General features: G+C 51.6%; 1 protein-coding gene across 1 annotated transcript; it reads right to left on the bottom strand.

Annotated features, from left to right (window-relative positions):
- Positions 1-911: 911 nt before the first annotated feature.
- Positions 912-12903, bottom strand: LOC139826227 (dynein axonemal heavy chain 9-like). Its single transcript, XM_071801339.1, has 9 exons — positions 12771-12903; positions 10927-11138; positions 10500-10733; positions 7824-7991; positions 5827-5943; positions 4952-5102; positions 3859-3972; positions 1963-2031; positions 912-1015 (listed from the first exon to the last, which is right to left on the bottom strand). Exons 1-8 carry the CDS (start codon positions 12844-12846, stop codon positions 1997-1999), a joined length of 1107 nt encoding a protein of 368 aa, XP_071657440.1. The 5' UTR covers positions 12847-12903; the 3' UTR covers positions 912-1015; positions 1963-1996.
- Positions 12904-17708: the final 4805 nt, after the last annotated feature.

The raw sequence follows: 17708 nt of genomic DNA, 5'->3' as shown, positions 1-17708 counted from the left end.
AGCAGCGCAGAAGCACTCAGAGACTGGAGCTGAGAACATGCTCAGCACGTCACAGGCTCCAAACCCTGGCACCAGGGTGAAGGGTGGAAAACATCCCCTGGGGCCATTTGCTTCCCACCTTAGCAAGGAGATTCCAAGGAGCTGGACAAATCCTTTGTCTGAGAGCCAAGCTGGAATGAGCTCTGGAACCTCAACACTTTTCTCTAACAGCAGCAAGTCCCAGGGAAAGGGGGAAGTGTTTGATGTTTTCCCAGGCCCCTGAGATTCAGCACCTCCGCAGCAAATGGCATTTCACATTTGAGAGGCCCCAGCTCTCATCAGGCCCCAGAACCTTTGAATCCACCTCTGCACTCTGCTGGCTTGGACCCTGCCTCTGCTTTGGGCAGGGGGATGGTCAGGCCTCCCTGTGCTGGAGAGGGCAGCCCTAGGGAACAGAGACCTACTGGAAGCCTCCTGCACCACAATTAAGGAAATCCAACAGCCACAACACTGAAGTAACAAAACAAACCTTTCCTGGGATTTTTATACCCTTTCAGGAAGCTCAGATTTCAGGTCAACATAACACGAACCCACGTCTGTAGGATGATGCTCCTACGCTCCCCACACCAGCGTCAAACCAACCTGCTCTGGAGATGTTGACACCAGTTAACATCTGGCTACTCACAGACTTTCTGGCTTTAATTACAATCTGCGCTGCTTAAACTGTAATCCTGATATTTTACCAGGAGACAGAGCCCACAAAGGGGATGGTTAATTCATGTCACCCATCACAGATGCTCCAGGGACCTCAGCAGAACAGATCTAGTAGCGATCCCACCAGACTTGCCATGCACGGTGGGGCACAGCTTGGAGACGTGCCCTCCAGCAGACAGGAAAGCTAGTTCTTACCTGGGGATCAAAACTAACTGTGATCAGTTTGGTTTCTGGATCTCGCCGGATAAGCGGTTGAGTAAGGTTGTACTGTGATTTTTCAGAGACTGTCTGGGACCAGTCTGCATAGAGCTTCTCCTGATACCTGCCGGAAAACAAACAAACAAATTAAAACATCCACCACGTAGCTGCCAAGCCCGCACACCAAGACATAGAACCAAATAAAAGCCAAGTCCACTTCTGAGGGCTGAAGAACATCAAGGAATATTTAAAACCCACCCACACCACCTCCATAAAGATCTTGGCTTCAAAGACAAACACCTGAAAACCAGCGACAGCATCAAGTCAGGAAAACAAAGATCCCCCAAGTACCATTCTTAGCAGAGGATTCAAATTTGGGGACAAACATTCAAAAGCTCAGAGCAATCAGTTCAGTTTTAGCATCAAACATTAAGATATTAAGTGAGGTGCAACGAATCCCACTCCCACTTGTGGAATACACACATTACAGCCACGGTAAGTACACTGTGAATGGGCACAAGTGGATTGAGACTTCTGGTCAGCTCAGGTTTTCTACCACAGCATCTCCTACATCCAAAAGAATCTCGTTCCAACATTTCTGCTGGGCTGCACAGCCCCTGTCCCTCCCATGCAAACTTCTCATTTCAAGATATCACAGAAAGACTGTGGTGTGTAGCAAAGGATTCCTCCTCCTCTCTCATCACAAAATTCCTTCTGGCTTAGAAAGAGACATTCTCAGGCCCTGGGCTTGCAAATGTGCTGAAAGGTGGTTTAGAGAAGGAGAAGGAAATGGCCTCAAGTTGCACCAGGGGAGGTTCAGACTGGATATTAGGAAACATTTCTTCCCCAAAGGGCTGTCGGGCATTGGAACAGGCTGCGAGGGCAGTGGTGGAGTCATCATCCCTGGAGGGGTGGACAGACGTGGAGACGAGGTTCTCAGGGACACGGGGCAGTGCCAGGGTTGTGTTAATGGATGGACATGAGGGTCTCTTCCAACCAGAACAATTCTATGATTCTATAAGGTTTGGCTTTTTTTCATATAGTTACAGTCATGCCTGAGCCACCACTTACCTGTCGAGCAGCTGGATCATTTCTTCATACTTCTCTACCACCCTTCTTCCTTCAGCAGAGTCCAAGCAGCTGGTGGCACAACAGACAAGCTCAGCATTACATTTAGCCCTGTGAGGCTGCAGTCTCTATTTACCCCTTCCCAAAACCACCCACCACCTTGCAGGCAGAGCCTGGCTGGGGATCTTACATTCCAACCCCACCATACCGCCCAAAACCATTTCACTGCACAAAAGCTCTCCAAGCCCCAGTGCGCCCTTTTGCGGGTGTTTGCATGGCAACTGGCAAATGAGAACCACGTCCTGGGGGAAGAACAAGGGCCCAGAGCTGCTGGAGGAACACTGGTCTCCGTAACATACTCAATGCTCCGGTGTTTGCACAGAGCAGGGCAACCTCTGCTCACCAGCCACCACTTTCTGAGGTCAAAGAGGCACAGAAAGAAGCAGAGTGTGGCTCCCGGCAGATGAAGCTCTTGGCGGTGCCCAATTCATGCCCCTCAAACCGAAGAGCAAAGGTGTCCCAGAGTGCGGGAGGCAGAGCCCTGGCCACGCTGCCAGGGCTGTACAGCCCAGGGAACAGCAGGCCAGAGGAATTCTTATCATGCTGTCTTTTCCCCACTGTTTCATCTACAATATCCAAGTTTTCCTCAAGATGGTTGTTGATTTTGGAGGACATATTGACAAAACTTGAATTAACTTAACCAAAAGCTGGAAAAAAGGAGCGCCTGAGCAGTCACCGCTGGGCAAGTGCTGAGAAACCTGCTGCAAGTAAACAAGTCCTCTGAGCAAATCCAAGTAAATCCCAGCAAAACCACTTTTGTTTCTCCTTTTTAATCCTTTTTCCCTTTCAACAGCATCATGTCACCACCGTTGCAGAGCATGTTATTAACTACTCTAAACAGAGGACAGAAAATCAGTGTGAAATGCAGATCTGGGTCCTTCATGGTGGACAAAAATTTGCCATTTAGGTTCAAATCAGACACGATAACTTGGGCTCTGTGCTGGGAACAGCCCAAGAGTTTGTTTCATTGCACCAATGTCTTTGCTGCTGCAGAATAACTGTGCACTTAAAGACACTTAATGGCAAGATACAGTGAGAGAAGGTTACAAACATGGTACAGTGACGGTCAAGTTATTTTGGTCAAGTACATTAAAAAAGTGGATCCATTTACACAGAATCCTGACCAGCACACGTGAAGCCATTCCTGTGAGCTACCAGGTGCAGTCCCTAGAACATCCGCAGTTGTCATAAGTCCAACACTGCCTTGCTTACAGAGCTCTTAAATGTTGTCTCATGTGGTGCCAGCTGTGAGTATGAGGCCATGCTTCCCTGACACCATCCGTTATAACAAGCATTTGGGTGATAAATATACCAGCATTGGTTTCTTTCCTTGATCTTGGGAGATGGCTCCTTTGTTTAACGCTGAGAAAGTTTTCTTCTGCCCAACAAAATGCTCGTCTGCTCCCCAACATGCAAACCCAGCTCCATCGACCCATCTCAGCTGAGTCCAGCCCAGCACTTCTCTGCTATTCACAGTTTGGATGATGCCAGAACCAGGACTTGCAGCTGAGGAGGTCCTGGAGAACACGCTGAGTGGGATTGCAGCAGGAAAGGTTCTGATACCTCTTTCAATTGCAACCCGGGAACTATGTCTGAAAGCTGAATAGCCCACTGTGCCTCTTAATCGCTTCAAAACAAATCCAGTTAATGAGTTTCTTAAAAAAAATAATGATCACAAGGAAGCTGAAAAGCACCAGTGCAACCACTTCACACCTCTTTGACTAAGAATTATTTCAGCTATAACCATGGGATAATGTTCACCACAGAAAGAAAATCAGATTGATTACAGAGAAGATAGCAAGGTGGTCATAAAGCAACTTAGCTGGAACAGACACGCACAGATGTGGGATGTGCCTGAAGTGATCAAACGGCACCTGGATTCGCGCTCGCAGCTCCTGCGCCCAGCGCAGCGCTCCAGCCACCGGCGGCATGTTCTTGTGCACAGGGGGGATCCTGGGGAGGGCACATTGGAACAGCATTGGACTGAACACTGCACTTGTAACCCCAAAGATGCAACAACAGAACCGCATTTGCAGAAAACTGCTCTGATTTCCCAGCTTCCTTCCTTAAATCCAACATCTGCCACACTGATGTAGGTCTGTGACCAAGGCGAGTGCCTCTGGATCTTGAATAAGGAGCTGAGATCGAACGAGAAGCCCAGACTATGTCCAAACCTGAGCTGATGTGAGGTGTCCCTTGCCTGGGACACATTCCCCGCCCCTCACAAACACTGACATAGGGATTTCTGACCAGGAGTTACTTCTGTCCGTCTTATCTAACAGCCACAGAACAATAACCACAAATTCACAGCAAATGATTCTCTCCATGATTCTCTCCAGTCCAGGACTTGTCTCGTTCCAGTATGATCTTTCTGAGGCAAGTAAATAGGTTATTGTTCAAAATGACACACTTGAATCCTCATAATCTGATAGAAATCCACCCATTCCCCCCTGTGCCAACAGTCACGGGGAATAATAAACTTGGAAAAGGCTGATTAAACCCTTGGTTACAAAGTCCCACTCGCATACTTTGCATTTTAAGCATTGTAAGGGAAACAAAATAAATTCATTCTGAGGAGCACATGAGTGGGTTTGCAGGTCCCATGGGGTGTTGGAGGCAGCACACAAATGTGGAGAGAAACCTCCTGTCACAGCCTCGCTGGGAGAAAAGCCCAGCATGTGTCTCCATTCCCAGTCACATATCATGCATACACATTGGAAAAAGGGTATTTTTACTCCTAACCAATTATTTGCTTTAATACTAAGAACAGAGCTTTCCCAGGCATTTCCATTGCCACTAGGAGCTACAGAGGCTGAAAACATCTGCAATTTGTAAAGTTTTGGGTTCCTTAGAAAAATAAATCATTTCCCCCCCAAATTAATCTCAATCAAACTCCCTGTAAAACCCATTTTACTCAGCACGTTCTACCTACCGAGCTTCAGCTCTGCCTGGATGTGCCGGGAGTAGATCAGCCTGGCGTGGTCCAGGGCCCTGCTGAACATGCTGATGAGGACGGAGTATTTGCCAGCAGCATCTGCAGCGACTGCCGGTCGCTCCAAAAGGCTCCCGAACATGTCCAGCAGCTGTTGGGGTGAACACGCAGGAAAAGAAGAGGGGAAAAATTTACAACCCCGACTCCTGCAGAGAGATCAGCTGGGACCTTCCTCCCCAGCCCAGAGGCTTCAATACTGTCCGCACCGATGGGCACTTTGGAAAAAGGAAATTTGCTCCCTTTGTTACGGGGCCTCTCAGACTTTCTCTGGGGTTGGACCACATTCCAACTGTTGTTCTTCAAATGCTTCAAGATTTTCTATTTTTTTCAAAAAACTTACAAAGATAAACACTGTCACTTGCTAAAGTCTTTTCTACAAATGCTTATATTGATTTTTTAAAAAAAATACCATTTATTATTTCTGCAAGATAGATTAATTGATAAATAAACCAGCTTTGTTTCTAGAAAACCTGTTTCCAAAACTGAAACAGATCCATGTATTAATAATATTAACAAATTGATACTAACAATATCAATTCTCACCAGGAAATCCTAGAAAAAGCATGATTTCCCCCACCTTGCAGAGAGAGACACAAATATATCTCCTGGCATCCAAAAGCTTTGTGAGGGACCCACCAGCCTGAGCATCCCAAACCAAGAGCAGCCCAAAAGCTACAAGTCCCACTGTCCCACCAGCAAACACCAGCCCCACGTGCCTGTGGCTCCAGCACTGCCTGGTCTCCTCAGCGTGATTCTCACCGAGCCGGGTGCCCTGATTTCCCTTTTAGGGAAGAGCAAGGGAGCGATAAACAAACCTCGAAGGCGTGGTCCAAGTTGGAGGCGTCATCAAAAGCCTGGATGAAAATGGTGCCCAGCCGACGGTCCATGTCTTCTACTTTCTGCTGGAAACCAAAGGCATCCTGCTCAAAGTCCTGCACAAAGGCAAAACACAAGCTGTGAGGCTGCAAGATGGCACTAGGAAGGTACCTGTAACTCCTCGATCCAGAGATGCCCTCTCTTATTCACCGTGAACTAAGCCACTCCTCTGGCCAATCTTCAGCCATCGCAACGTGGCAAAGTCCTCACGAAGCTTGAGAACATTTCTGTGCTGTCCCATGGCTGAGATGTTGGCCCTTTCTCTGGGAGGGACCCTTTGGTCCTGAGGGCTTTCCACAGCCCACATGGCACTATCTTCAGCCTACAGGCAAGATGGACTATTTCCACACCCTCTCCCCCACCACTTGGCCTGAAGACCACACCATCATCCAGAAAACCCACGGATGCACCTGCTGAGTCCCAAATCCAACCTACTTTCAAGTCAAAACAAGCCTGTGGTTCCATGGTGAGCTGGTTGTGAGTGAGGCAGTTTCAAAACACTCGCACAGGTTGCCCAGAGAGGCTGTGGAGTCTCCACACTTGGACATAGGTAATCTTGGAGATATTTCACCTGACCAGTCACAGTCCTGCTCTAGCTGAGCCTGCTTTGAGCAGGGAAGGTGGACTGGGTGATCTCCAGAGGTCCTTTTCAAACTCAACAGTACTGGGTTTCTGTAATTTCCATCATCTTCTTGCACTGCTTTTCTTGCTTCAATTGTAATAAATCCTTTGAACTTCAAGAGTAACATCTATATTTGTTTTCCTACACGTAAAAGAGTCCAAATCAAAGACTGAACTTGACAGTCCGTGACAGTCCTTCTGTTCTAGCTTGGACAAAACCACTAAAAATGAGGTCATGTGTCTCTTTTCCAAAGGACAAAGTGCAAGGAAATAGCTTTTACTATTGCTACTGCTGAGCTCCAGCAGATCCAGATGCCATGTTTTAGCTAAAAAAAACGGCTCCAGCAGTGGCAGAGGGTGCAAAACTAGAGCACTGAAAGAACAAGCATGACTCAGAGTCACACAAATGGCCATGGGGTCACCAAACCCAAGCCACCTCCTGCAGAGCCACTGTCACCTCTCCTCTGTGCCTGCCCTGCTGAAGGAGGGGTGCTATGGAGCAAGCAGCTTTCCAGCAAGAAACACTGGGGACGTGCCACCCCCTGCAGAGATGTACTGGGAGCTGCAGGAAGCAAAGCACGAGCCACCCATCCCCACACCAGGCAGGTCCCAGAGGGCTGGGAATATTCCTTTAATTAAAGCACTACTGATAATAAAATAGAGCATCCTTGAATTCTGAGAGCCCCAGATGCCATGTGTTCATCTAGGCAGGAGCGAACACATCCCAGAGATGATCTGAGTTGGCCCTCATCAGGCAAACTACCTTGTTTTTCCAAAACTAAGACAGCGTCTTATATTAATTTTTGCTGCAAAAGATGCTTACTTTTTTACATGTATAGCTGCCTGGACCCTATTTAAATTGACTTTTTTATGAACTGTAACTAGGGCTAATTTTTTGAATAGGGTTCATATTTCAAGCATCCTGAAAAATCATGCTATAGCTTGTTTTTGGGGTAGGTCTTATTTTTGGGGAAACATGGTAAATACCAAGAGCAGGAAAGCAAAGAGATGTGGGTGTTGGTATAGCTCTTATACCTCAGCAAGCACCATGTACAGCAAAAGCTTGTGCATAACTCATGGAAATCCCAGTTTCCCAGCTGCACTGATCTAAGGTGCTGATCTAGCAAGATATGTTAGATATAGACGTGCAAGAAGTCCCAAATCTCTGCAGGAAAGGCCAGCGGCTCCCTGTTCCCTCCAGTACCAGATCAGATCATAATGAAAGGAGGAAAGAGCTGGGAAGAAGATAGCAGGAAACTGCTGCTTTGGAAACATGCACATGTTCCTGATGTTCCCGCAAACTGGTCCCACCTACCGTGTTGGTCAGGTCAAGACAGTCATAGGTTCGCTCTGAAAACACCTTGTATGCCTCCTGGAATTCCTCATACATGTCCAGGACCTGCTGGCCCAGGGTCTTCCCTTTAATCCCACTGAATTCAATTTTCTCCAGCTTCATCAAGTCCAAGGAAGTTGCCAGGAGATCCTTCAAAGTCAACGGAGGGAGACACAGGTCATGATGTTGACAAAAGAAGATGACAACAGTTGTCACGACAGAGTTGCACTTGCTGAGGGACCTTCCCAAGCACAGCGCTGGTGCTCAGGCTGGGTGGCAGGGATGGGAAGGGGGGAGCCTGATCTGCCTGTCCTGAGCATCAGTGGCTGCTCATAACACGTCCCTGCCCAGTGAGACCTGCTGCAGCCACTAGAAATACCATGACAACTGTAAAATCGCTTTTAAGTGTATTTAAAGGACAGATCCAAAGCAGGATATGAGACTCTTATATGTCATCCAGCATAGCTAAGAATCCCAATTTTATAGGTATTAACCAAGGACAGATTTCTAATATTTACAGGTACCCAAACTGTCCAAAGCTCCTGCGCAGTCAAATCTCCACGTGTCCAAGTGGGTGTTGCAGCACCTGCCCCGCTGGCCCTCTCTGCTGAGGTGGCACACGGGTCCTTCCCTTCCCTTCCCATCCTCTGCAGCCTGGCAGTGTCACCTCTTGGGAAAATGTCCCGCTCCCCCAGTGGTGGTGGCAGCACTGGGCAGCTCTGCTGCCATCCCACCTCATCTGTCTCCCTAGGTAGGGCCAAGTAAGGGCTGGTTGAACATCCATTGTCTCAGAGGACCAGGAGAAATGTGCACAGGAATGTACTGGTGGCCACTCTCTGCTTGCACTTGTCCTGGGGCCACCCGAGCAGGGCAGCAGGTTTTACCACAGACACGTAATATGAAACAGTGCAACGAACCAAAGGAAAGGGATCCTTCCCTCTTCACGTGCTCATGGGCTACCCATGCACCAGTGTAACTGCAGCTTTTATGAAAATTCGAAAACAAATGCACATATGCATTCATATTCACTTCGACACACCAGCACATCCGCTTGAACAAATACCTAGTAAGGCAAAAAAATAATGTGGAAATACCAGTTGTCCCTTGCTTTGTCTTGCAAGGTTGCTTGAAATGAAGTGATGAGGGGAAATTGAGACGGAGAGAGATGCAGCAGTTTTCCTCATTAACAGGCTGGTGTGCACTATGCTTTTAATTATTGTTTTACAGCTCACTCCGCAGGCTCTCCCTCTGACTCCAGATACTGCAGCTTCTACTGTCCCTGGAGTGTGGGACAGCCACGGAAGGAGGAAACAGACACTGGTCAAAACGCACAGTGCCCCAGCTCAAAACCTCCCCACTGGCTTTTGTCTGCAGCCCATATCCACAGTGTGCCCATGGCATCCATGGAATCCCAGCAGTCAGTGCCCCAGAGCCTTTACAGGGTCCCAGTAAACCTGTCACCAACACTGTCCTCATGATAACCTGCAGTTATTCCTGTGTCTATTTATATTCCTCTCTACACTGACCAGCATAATTTGGTTTATTTCACATCAAACCCTACTGGAAACCATCATTATGAATACTTTTAAAATAGGCACCAGTCATGACAGTTTTCAACATAGTTAATTAAGGAACACATAAAAGTATATGGCACATTTAAAGCAGTAAAACTGCAAACACCAGCAACCTGTACACTGGCCATCCAACCCTACACACTGAGAACGCAGCAACAATCAACAAAGAAATTCATTTGGGATGTGTGTGGAGAGCAGATGAATGTGTGTGGTTAGCCACGTGAGAGATAACAGGTACATGCAAGGTCTGTACAAGAGGTACATACAGTATCTGTATAAGAGGTATATACAGTGTCTGTATAACAGGTACATATGGTGTCTGTATGTCTGTGGTCTCCAGACACAGCCATGTGGTAAGGAGAGCATAGGGAGCTCCCACATTCACACTCAGACCTGCTCTCTGCAGAACATCTCCTGTGGCTCAAGGAGCCCTTGGCCACACTGGGAGCTCAGGGATGACACCCCAATGTCCCTGCCTCAGGTGACAGATCTGGCAAACAGGGACACCCCTGAGCCACAGCACCCCAGTTTGATGGACTATGAGGATGCGAAGGGACAACCTGGTGAGGAACGTGTCCCTGCTCCTCCCCAGGCCCACGTGGCACAGCCAAGGGGATCCTGCCATCTGGCCTCTCCAAGACAGGCAGGACCCAGCTCTAGGGTGTCATAGAATCATAGAACCATTTCAGTTGCAAGAGACCCTTAAGATCATTGAGTCCAACCATAACCTAAATCTGTCTCTGATGGCACCAGGAGACCTGGGAGATTACATTGCTTTATTTACAGCTGTGCAAACCACACCTCCAGTAATCCTCCTTTTCTTGCCCCAACAGGAGCAAGGAGTCCAACGGGACTCCTGAGAGCAAAAAACACACCTATCAACCTGACCAGCTTACATATGCACTGAGCAGGACATAGTAAAACACAGTCTTAGACTCGCTGTAACAGGAGACCTAACAGCAAAAGAGTGGCCCCATTCCCTGGTATCAGGTGAAGCTATAGAAAGGAAAGATGCCAGCAAGTGATCTCCTGGCTACAGAGTTCTCCTGACGGTTTGCAATGTTTTTCAAGACCAGAGTCTCACCTCCACCATCTCCAGTCTCTTCAGGAAGGTGTCCAGCCTCGCAAACACCATCGTGGAGCTGAAGTCCCACTCCCTCACTTCTTGGCCTGGTTCATAATACATGTGCAGTTTTTCCCTTCTCTCCTCAAATGCCTCTTTGAACATGTTCAGGATACCGAGCACCATTCGCACCTTGCCCAGGCTCTCCTCCATGTCCCCTTTCAGAAGGTCTTCTGGAGACAGGTACACCAGGGCCTGGAAGAGCAAAATCACACCTGAGAGGTCACTTCTGCCATCATGGAAAACAAGGACTTCTTGTGTTGAACACATTTGAACCTGTTTATTAAGTTAAATGTTGCCTAAAGAATCACTTTTCCAGGGAAGGACAATAGGAAGAAGGGGAGAGGGGACACAGGGGACTGCAAACACAGGCATCACAGCCACAGACCTGCTCAATGAGAAGGTTGCAGATCTCCTGGAGCAGCACCACTATCCGCACGGGCATGTTGTAGTGCTTGGAGGTGACCCAGATCAAACACACCACGTGGAGCAGGGGGAGCAGGAAAGGCTTCACCTCGCTGAACTCAACCCTCTCTACGTCTTCCAAGCGGCGCTTGAGGGGTGTCAGGTGCAGGTGAACGTCCTGAGCTTCAGTCAAAGCTGTGTTGAGAGACGTGAGAAGCGGTAAGAACCACCCAGCTGCGGTGTGCTGGGTTCCCAGCTAGGTGCTGGCCTCACCACATGGAAAAGTGCCTGGGAAAAGAAACTGTCCTGACAAGCACTGAGCACCCTCAGCCACCTGTGTGCTGCAGGTCACTCACTCGTGAACGTCACTCACCTGCGGCAGTAACCAGAACAGAAATAAGCTGATGTGATGGCAGGGGACAGGGAGCTGGGACAGGGCTTCGTGGAGAGCCTGAGTCCACAACTGCTAAAAAGTCACACGGAATTTGCCCAACAGCACCAAAAATACAGTGCTGCCATGGCTGTGAGCCATGGCCTTGCTGTACAGCACGACAGGCTGTACAGCCTTGGCCTGAGCCCTTTTTAGCTCAGTTTTGGCTCAAGCAACTCCTTGTCCAGTGGGCAGATGACGACGGCCCCACCAGTCCTGACTGTAATAGAAAACCTGTCAACAGTAAAGCAACTGATGTCTGACTCGACGAAAGCTTTAGCTTAGCTCTGTACAGCTGTGTGGTTTTACCCTGAAGAATTACCCCAGAGCGCAAGCATTAATAAAACCAGATCGTTGTGCAATTAAACCTGTGGACCAACAAGAAGTGACAGAAGTGCTTGAATGCATGCAAAAATAACCCCTAAGGCCCAAGACCAAGGAAGAAGAGACTCCCACTATCAGCATCACCCTCCCAGCAAATCCACCAACAGCAGCCACACCAGTACAATGCCAGGGAAAGGGGCAGAGACTTAAAAGCAGGTGCACACAAATCTGAACTGCGCTGTAATGGAAATTAACAATTATAGTCCAAATTATCCAATTAGGGTTAGTATCGCTGTAGCCGGATTAAAACCAAATATTTGTTGTATTTTGATTAAACCCTTAAAGTATTAATTAGTTTAACAATGAACCCTTGGCTCCTTATATAAGGGGTGTTTCTCCAGCCCATTTAAACTGCACAATGCAGAGTGTGACACAGATCCTTAAGAGATTCAATGTTTGCACGTGAAGTGGTGAAGAACAGTGTTTTCTGCCAGCACGTGCACAGCTAACACAGTCTAGATGGTTTCATTGTGCCAGAGAGCAGCTGGGTTGGACATGGATGTCCAGCTGTGTTGGTCTGCAGGGACAGACCAGCAGGACTACACTGTTTTTCACTACAGACAGGGATTTGCAATATTTCCTTGGGCTGCGCTCAACTCCCCTAAGCAAAGCAAAGCAAGGAAATTCGGGCTGCAGTGGCCAAAGCCTGAGAAGCAGCGCTCTAACAAAGCAGTCTTAGGTACAAGATCTGTCCTCTTAGTCTGAACTCCCATTCCTGCATAATAACACCAGAGGAGCTGGTGGAAGTTGAGGTGAGTCCTGTTAGAGTAATGCAAACACTTTATTACAGCAGAATAAATTCCCAAACCCATTCACCCTGAACTTTGGCAAGAGTCTGGCTCAACAGACCAGCGATGGAGCTTGTCCCAGCCTGGAAACAAAAGCCTAGACTCAAGCACAAGCAGCCCAGTCTCAATTCACAAACTAGAAAGATTTGGCTTGAAATCAGTCACACCAGGCCATGAAGAAAGGCCAGAAGCCAGCACTGTGGTAAAGTTGCCCCAGCATCTCACCTGCCTCAACATCCATTAGCATGGTTTTGAAGGCTGGGATGTAGCTGCTCTCAACTCTCTCCAGCAGCTCCATCATGTTCCTGACCTTCCTCGTTGTCAGCTGGTTGTAAATGCATTCCAGGTCATCACACCTACAGCAACCGAGACACAGAATCGCAGAATCAGTTGGTTGGAAGAGACCCTCAAGATCATCGAGTCCAACCATAACCTAACCCCTGGCACTGCCCCGTGTCCCTGAGAATGTCATCTCTGTGACTGTTCAACCCCTCCAGGGATGGTGACTCCACCACTGCCCTGGGCAGCCTGTTCCAATGCTTCACAACCCCTTCTGGGAAGAAATGTTTCCTAATATCCAACCTCAGCCTCCCCTGGCGCAACTTGAGGCCGTTTCCTCTCATCCTGGCGCTTGTTCCTGGGGAGCAGAGCCCGACCCCCCCTGGCTCCAAGCTCCTTTCAGGCAGTTCAGAGATCAGAAGGTCTCCCCTCAGCTCCTGTTCTCCAGCTGAACCCCCCAGGTCCCTCAGCCACTCCCATCACACTTGTGCTCCAGCCCCTCACCAGCTCCATTCCCTTCTCTCAACTCACTCCACTACCTCAAGGTCTTTCTTGGCCTGAGGGGCCCAAAACTGATTTGAGGTTTGGCTTCCCCAGCGCTGAGTACAGTGGGACAGTCATTGCCCTGGGCCTGCTGGCCACACTGTTCTTGATGCACACCAGGATGCTGGTGGCCATGTTACCCACCTACACTGGGCCATCAGCTGTCCCCCAACATCATCTGTTTCCCCTGGGCCTGATTCAGGGCTTCCTCCAGCTACACATGGACTGTGGAAATGGGAGAAAGCTGCATGAGGCACAGACAAACCCTACAGGACAGAAAGTGCTGAGTTCAGCATGACAGCAGCTCTGCTACTGACAGAACATCGCTGAAAAAAAGCCATCGTGTTTCTGCAGGCATTAGCAACAGCTCTCCAGCCAGCAGGGCTTTGCCCCGAGTCACTGGGTCCTCAGTGACAAGGGGGGTCCCTATAGTGTCACAATGGGCTCTGCAGACAATGGGGGGTCCTGGGATGTCACAATGGGCACCAGTGACAAAGGGGGTCCTCATGGTGCCACAATGGGCCCTGGGGAGTAAGTGGGGTCCTGGGATGTCACAATGGGTCCTGGGGACAAAGGGTGATCCTTTGATGTCACAAGGGGCCCTGGAGGCAAGGGGGTCCCCAGGATGTTACAATGGGCCCTGGGCACAAAGGGGGGTCCCCATAGTGTCACAATGGGTCCCCAGTGACAAGGGGGTCCCCACGGTGCCACGATGGGCCCTGGGGACAAGAGGGGGTCCCCATGGTGTCACAATGGACCCTGGGGTCAAAGGGGGTTCCCAGGACATCACAATGCGCTCTGGGGACAATGGGGATCCTGGGACATCACAATGAGCCCTGGGGACAAGGGGGGTCCTGGGACGTCACAATGGGTCCTGGGGACAAAGCGGTTCCCCAGGATGTCACAATGGGCTCTGGGGACAATAGGGGGTCCTGGGACGTCACAATGGGCCCTGGAGAAAAGGGGGGGTCCTGGCATGTCACAATAGGCCCTGGGGACAAAGGGGGTCTTCAGGATGTCACAATGGGCCCGGGGGACAAAGAGGGCTCCCCAGGATATCACAATGGGCCCTGGGGACAAAGAGGGGTCCACAGGATGGGCACAATGGGCCCTGGGGACAAAGGGGGCTCCCCAGGATATCACAATGGGCTCTGGTGACATAGGGGTCCCCAAGATGTCACAACGGGTCCTGGGGACAAGGGGGGTCCCAAGAATGTCACAATGGGCACTGGACACAAAGGGGGGGTCCCCACGGTGCCACGATGGGCCCTGGGGACAAGGGGGTCCCCAGGATGTAACAATGTGCCCTTGGGACAATGGGGGCTCCTGCGATGTCACAATGGGCCCTGGGGACAAGAGGGTCCCCACGGTTTCACAATGGGCCCTGGGGACAAGGGGGATCCCCGCCCTGTCACAATGGGCCCTGGGGACAAAGGCGGTCCCAGGGTGTCACAATAAGCCATGGGGACAAGGGGGTCCCCAGGATGTCACAATGGGCCCATGGGACAAAGGGGGTACCCATGGTGTCACAATGGGCCCTGGGGACGACTTGGGGTCCTGGGATGTCACAATGGGCCCCGGTGACAAAGGGGGTCCCCGTGGTGCCACAATGTACCCCTGGGACAAAGGGGGTCCCCAGAATGTCATAATGGGCACTGGGGAGAAGGGGGGTCCCCAGGATGTCAGAATGGGCCCTGGGGACAACGCGGGGTCCTGGGATGTCACAATGGGCCACGGGGACAAAGGCGATCCCCATGGTGTCACAATGGGCCCTGGGGACTGCGGGGGGTACTAGGATGTCACAATGGGTCTTGGGGACAAAGCGGGTACTCAGGATGTCACAATGGGCCCTGGGGACAATGGGGGGTCCCTTGAAGGTCAGAATGGGCCCATGGGACAAAGAGGGTGCCCACGGTGTCACAGTGGGCCCTGGCGACAAAGGGGGATCCCCAGGATGTCACAATGGGCCCCGGGGACAAAGTAAAATCCTGGAATGTCACAATGGTCCCCAGTGACAAAGGCGCTCCCCATGGTGCCACAATGGGCCCTGGGGACAAAGTGGGTCCCCAGGATTTCACAATGGGGTCTTGGGACAAAGGGGGTCCCCAGGATGTCACAATGGGGTCTTGGGACAAAGGGGGTCCCCAGGATGTCACAATGGTCCCTGGGGACAATAGGGGGTCCTGGGATGTCACAATGGGCTCTGGGGACAATAGGGGGTCCTGGGACGTCACAATGGGCCCGGGAGAAAAGGGGGGGTCCTGGCATGTCACAATAGGCCCTGGGGACAAAGGGGGTCTTCAGGATGTCACAATGGGCCCGGGGGACAAAGGGGGTCCCCAGGATGTCACAATAGGCCCTGGAGAAAAAGAGGGCTCCCCAGGATATCACAATGGGCCCTGGGGACAAAGAGGGGTCCACAGGATGTGCACAATGGGCCCTGGGGACAAAGGGGGGTCCTGGGATGTCACAATGGGCTCCAGTGACAAAGAGGGTCCTCATGGTGCCACAATGGGCCCTGGGGACAAAGGGGGTCCCCTGGATGTCACAATGGGCTCTGGGGACAAGGAGGGTCCCCAGGATGTCACAATGGGCCCTGGGGACAAAGAGCGTCCCCAGCATGTCACAATGGGCCCTGGGGACAAAGGGGGTCCCCACGGTATCACAATGGGCCCTGGGGACAAAGGGGGGTCCCCTGAATGTCACAATGGGCCCTGGGGACAAGGGGGGGTCCCCAGGATGTTACAATGGGCCGTGGGGAAAAAGAGGGGTCCCCTGAATGTCACAATGGGCCCTGGGGACAAGGGGGTGCAGAGGATGTCACAATGGGCCCTGGGGACAATGGGGGGTCCTGGGACATCACAATGGGCCCTGAGGACAAGGAGGGATCCCCAGGATGTCACAATGGGCCCTGGAGACAATGGGGGGTCCTGGGACGTCACAATGGGCCCTGGGGACAAGGGGGGGTCCCCAGGATGTCACAATGGGCCCTGGAGACAAGGGGGTGCCGAGGATGTCACAATGGGCCCTGGGGACAATGGGGGGTCCTGGGACGTCACAATGGGCCCTGGGGACAAGGGGGGGTCCCCAGGATCTCAGAATGGGCCCTGGGGACAAAGAGGGGTCCCCTGAATATCACAATGGGCCCTGGGGACAAGGGGGTGCAGAGGATGTCACAATGGGCCCTGGGGACAATGGGGGGTCCTGGGACATCACAATAGGCCCTGGGGACAAGGAGGGATCCCCAGGATGTCACAATGGGCCCTGGGGACAATGGGGGGTCCTGGGATGTCACAATGGGCCCTGGGGACAATGTGGGTCCCCAGGATGTCACAATGGGCCCTGGGGACAAAGGGGGTCCCCACGGTATCAGAATGGGCCCTGGGATCAAGGGGGGTCCCCAGGATGTCACAATGGGCCCTGGGGACAAGGGGGTGTCCCCAGGATGTCACAATGGGCCCTGCGGAAAAGGGTGGTACCCACGGTGTCACAATGGGCCCTGGGCACAAGGGGGGGTCCCCATAGTGTCACAATGGGTCCTGGGGACAAGTGGGGTCCCCAGGATGTCACAATGGGCCCTGGGGACAATGTGGGGTCCCCTGAATGTCACAATGGGCCCTGGGGACAAGGGGGGGTCCTGGGACCTCACAGTGGGCCCTGAGGACAATGGTGGGTCCCCTGAATGTCAAAATGGGCCCTGGGGACAAAGGGGGGTCCGCAGGATGTCACAATGGGCACTGGGGACAAAGGGGGTGTCCCCAGGATGTCACAGTGGGCCCTGGGGACAATGGCGGGTCCTGGGACGTCACAATGGGCCCTGGGGACAAGGGGGGGTCCCCTGGATGTCACAATGGGCCCTGGGGATAAGGAGGGATTCCCAGGATGTCACAATGGGCCCTGGGGACAAGGGGGGATTCCCAGGATGTCACAATGGGCCCTGGGGACAAGGGGGTGTCCCCAGGATGTCACAATGGGCCCTGCGGACAAGGGTGGTACCCACGGTGTCACAATGGGCACTGGGCACAAGGGGGGGTCCCTATAGTATCACAATGGGTCCTGGGGACAAGTGGGGTCCCCTGAAAGTCACAATGGGCCCTGGGGACAATGTGGGGTCCTGGGATGTCACAATGGGCCCTGGGGACAAGGAGGGATCCCCAGGATGTCACAATGGGCCCTGGGGACAAAGAGGCATCCCCTGAATGTCACAATGGGCCCTGGGGACAATGGGGGGTCCTGGGACGTCACAATGGGCCCTGGGGACAAGGAGGGATCCCCAGGATGTCACAATGGGCCCTGGGGACAAAGAGGCGTCCCCTGAATGTCACAATGGGCCCTGGGGAC

This window comes from Patagioenas fasciata, chromosome 37 (assembly GCF_037038585.1).
Source record: "Patagioenas fasciata isolate bPatFas1 chromosome 37, bPatFas1.hap1, whole genome shotgun sequence".
Taxonomy (NCBI): domain Eukaryota; kingdom Metazoa; phylum Chordata; class Aves; order Columbiformes; family Columbidae; genus Patagioenas; species Patagioenas fasciata.
Note: the sequence above shows the minus strand (reverse complement) of the source record. Positions and strands in the feature narration are given on the sequence as shown.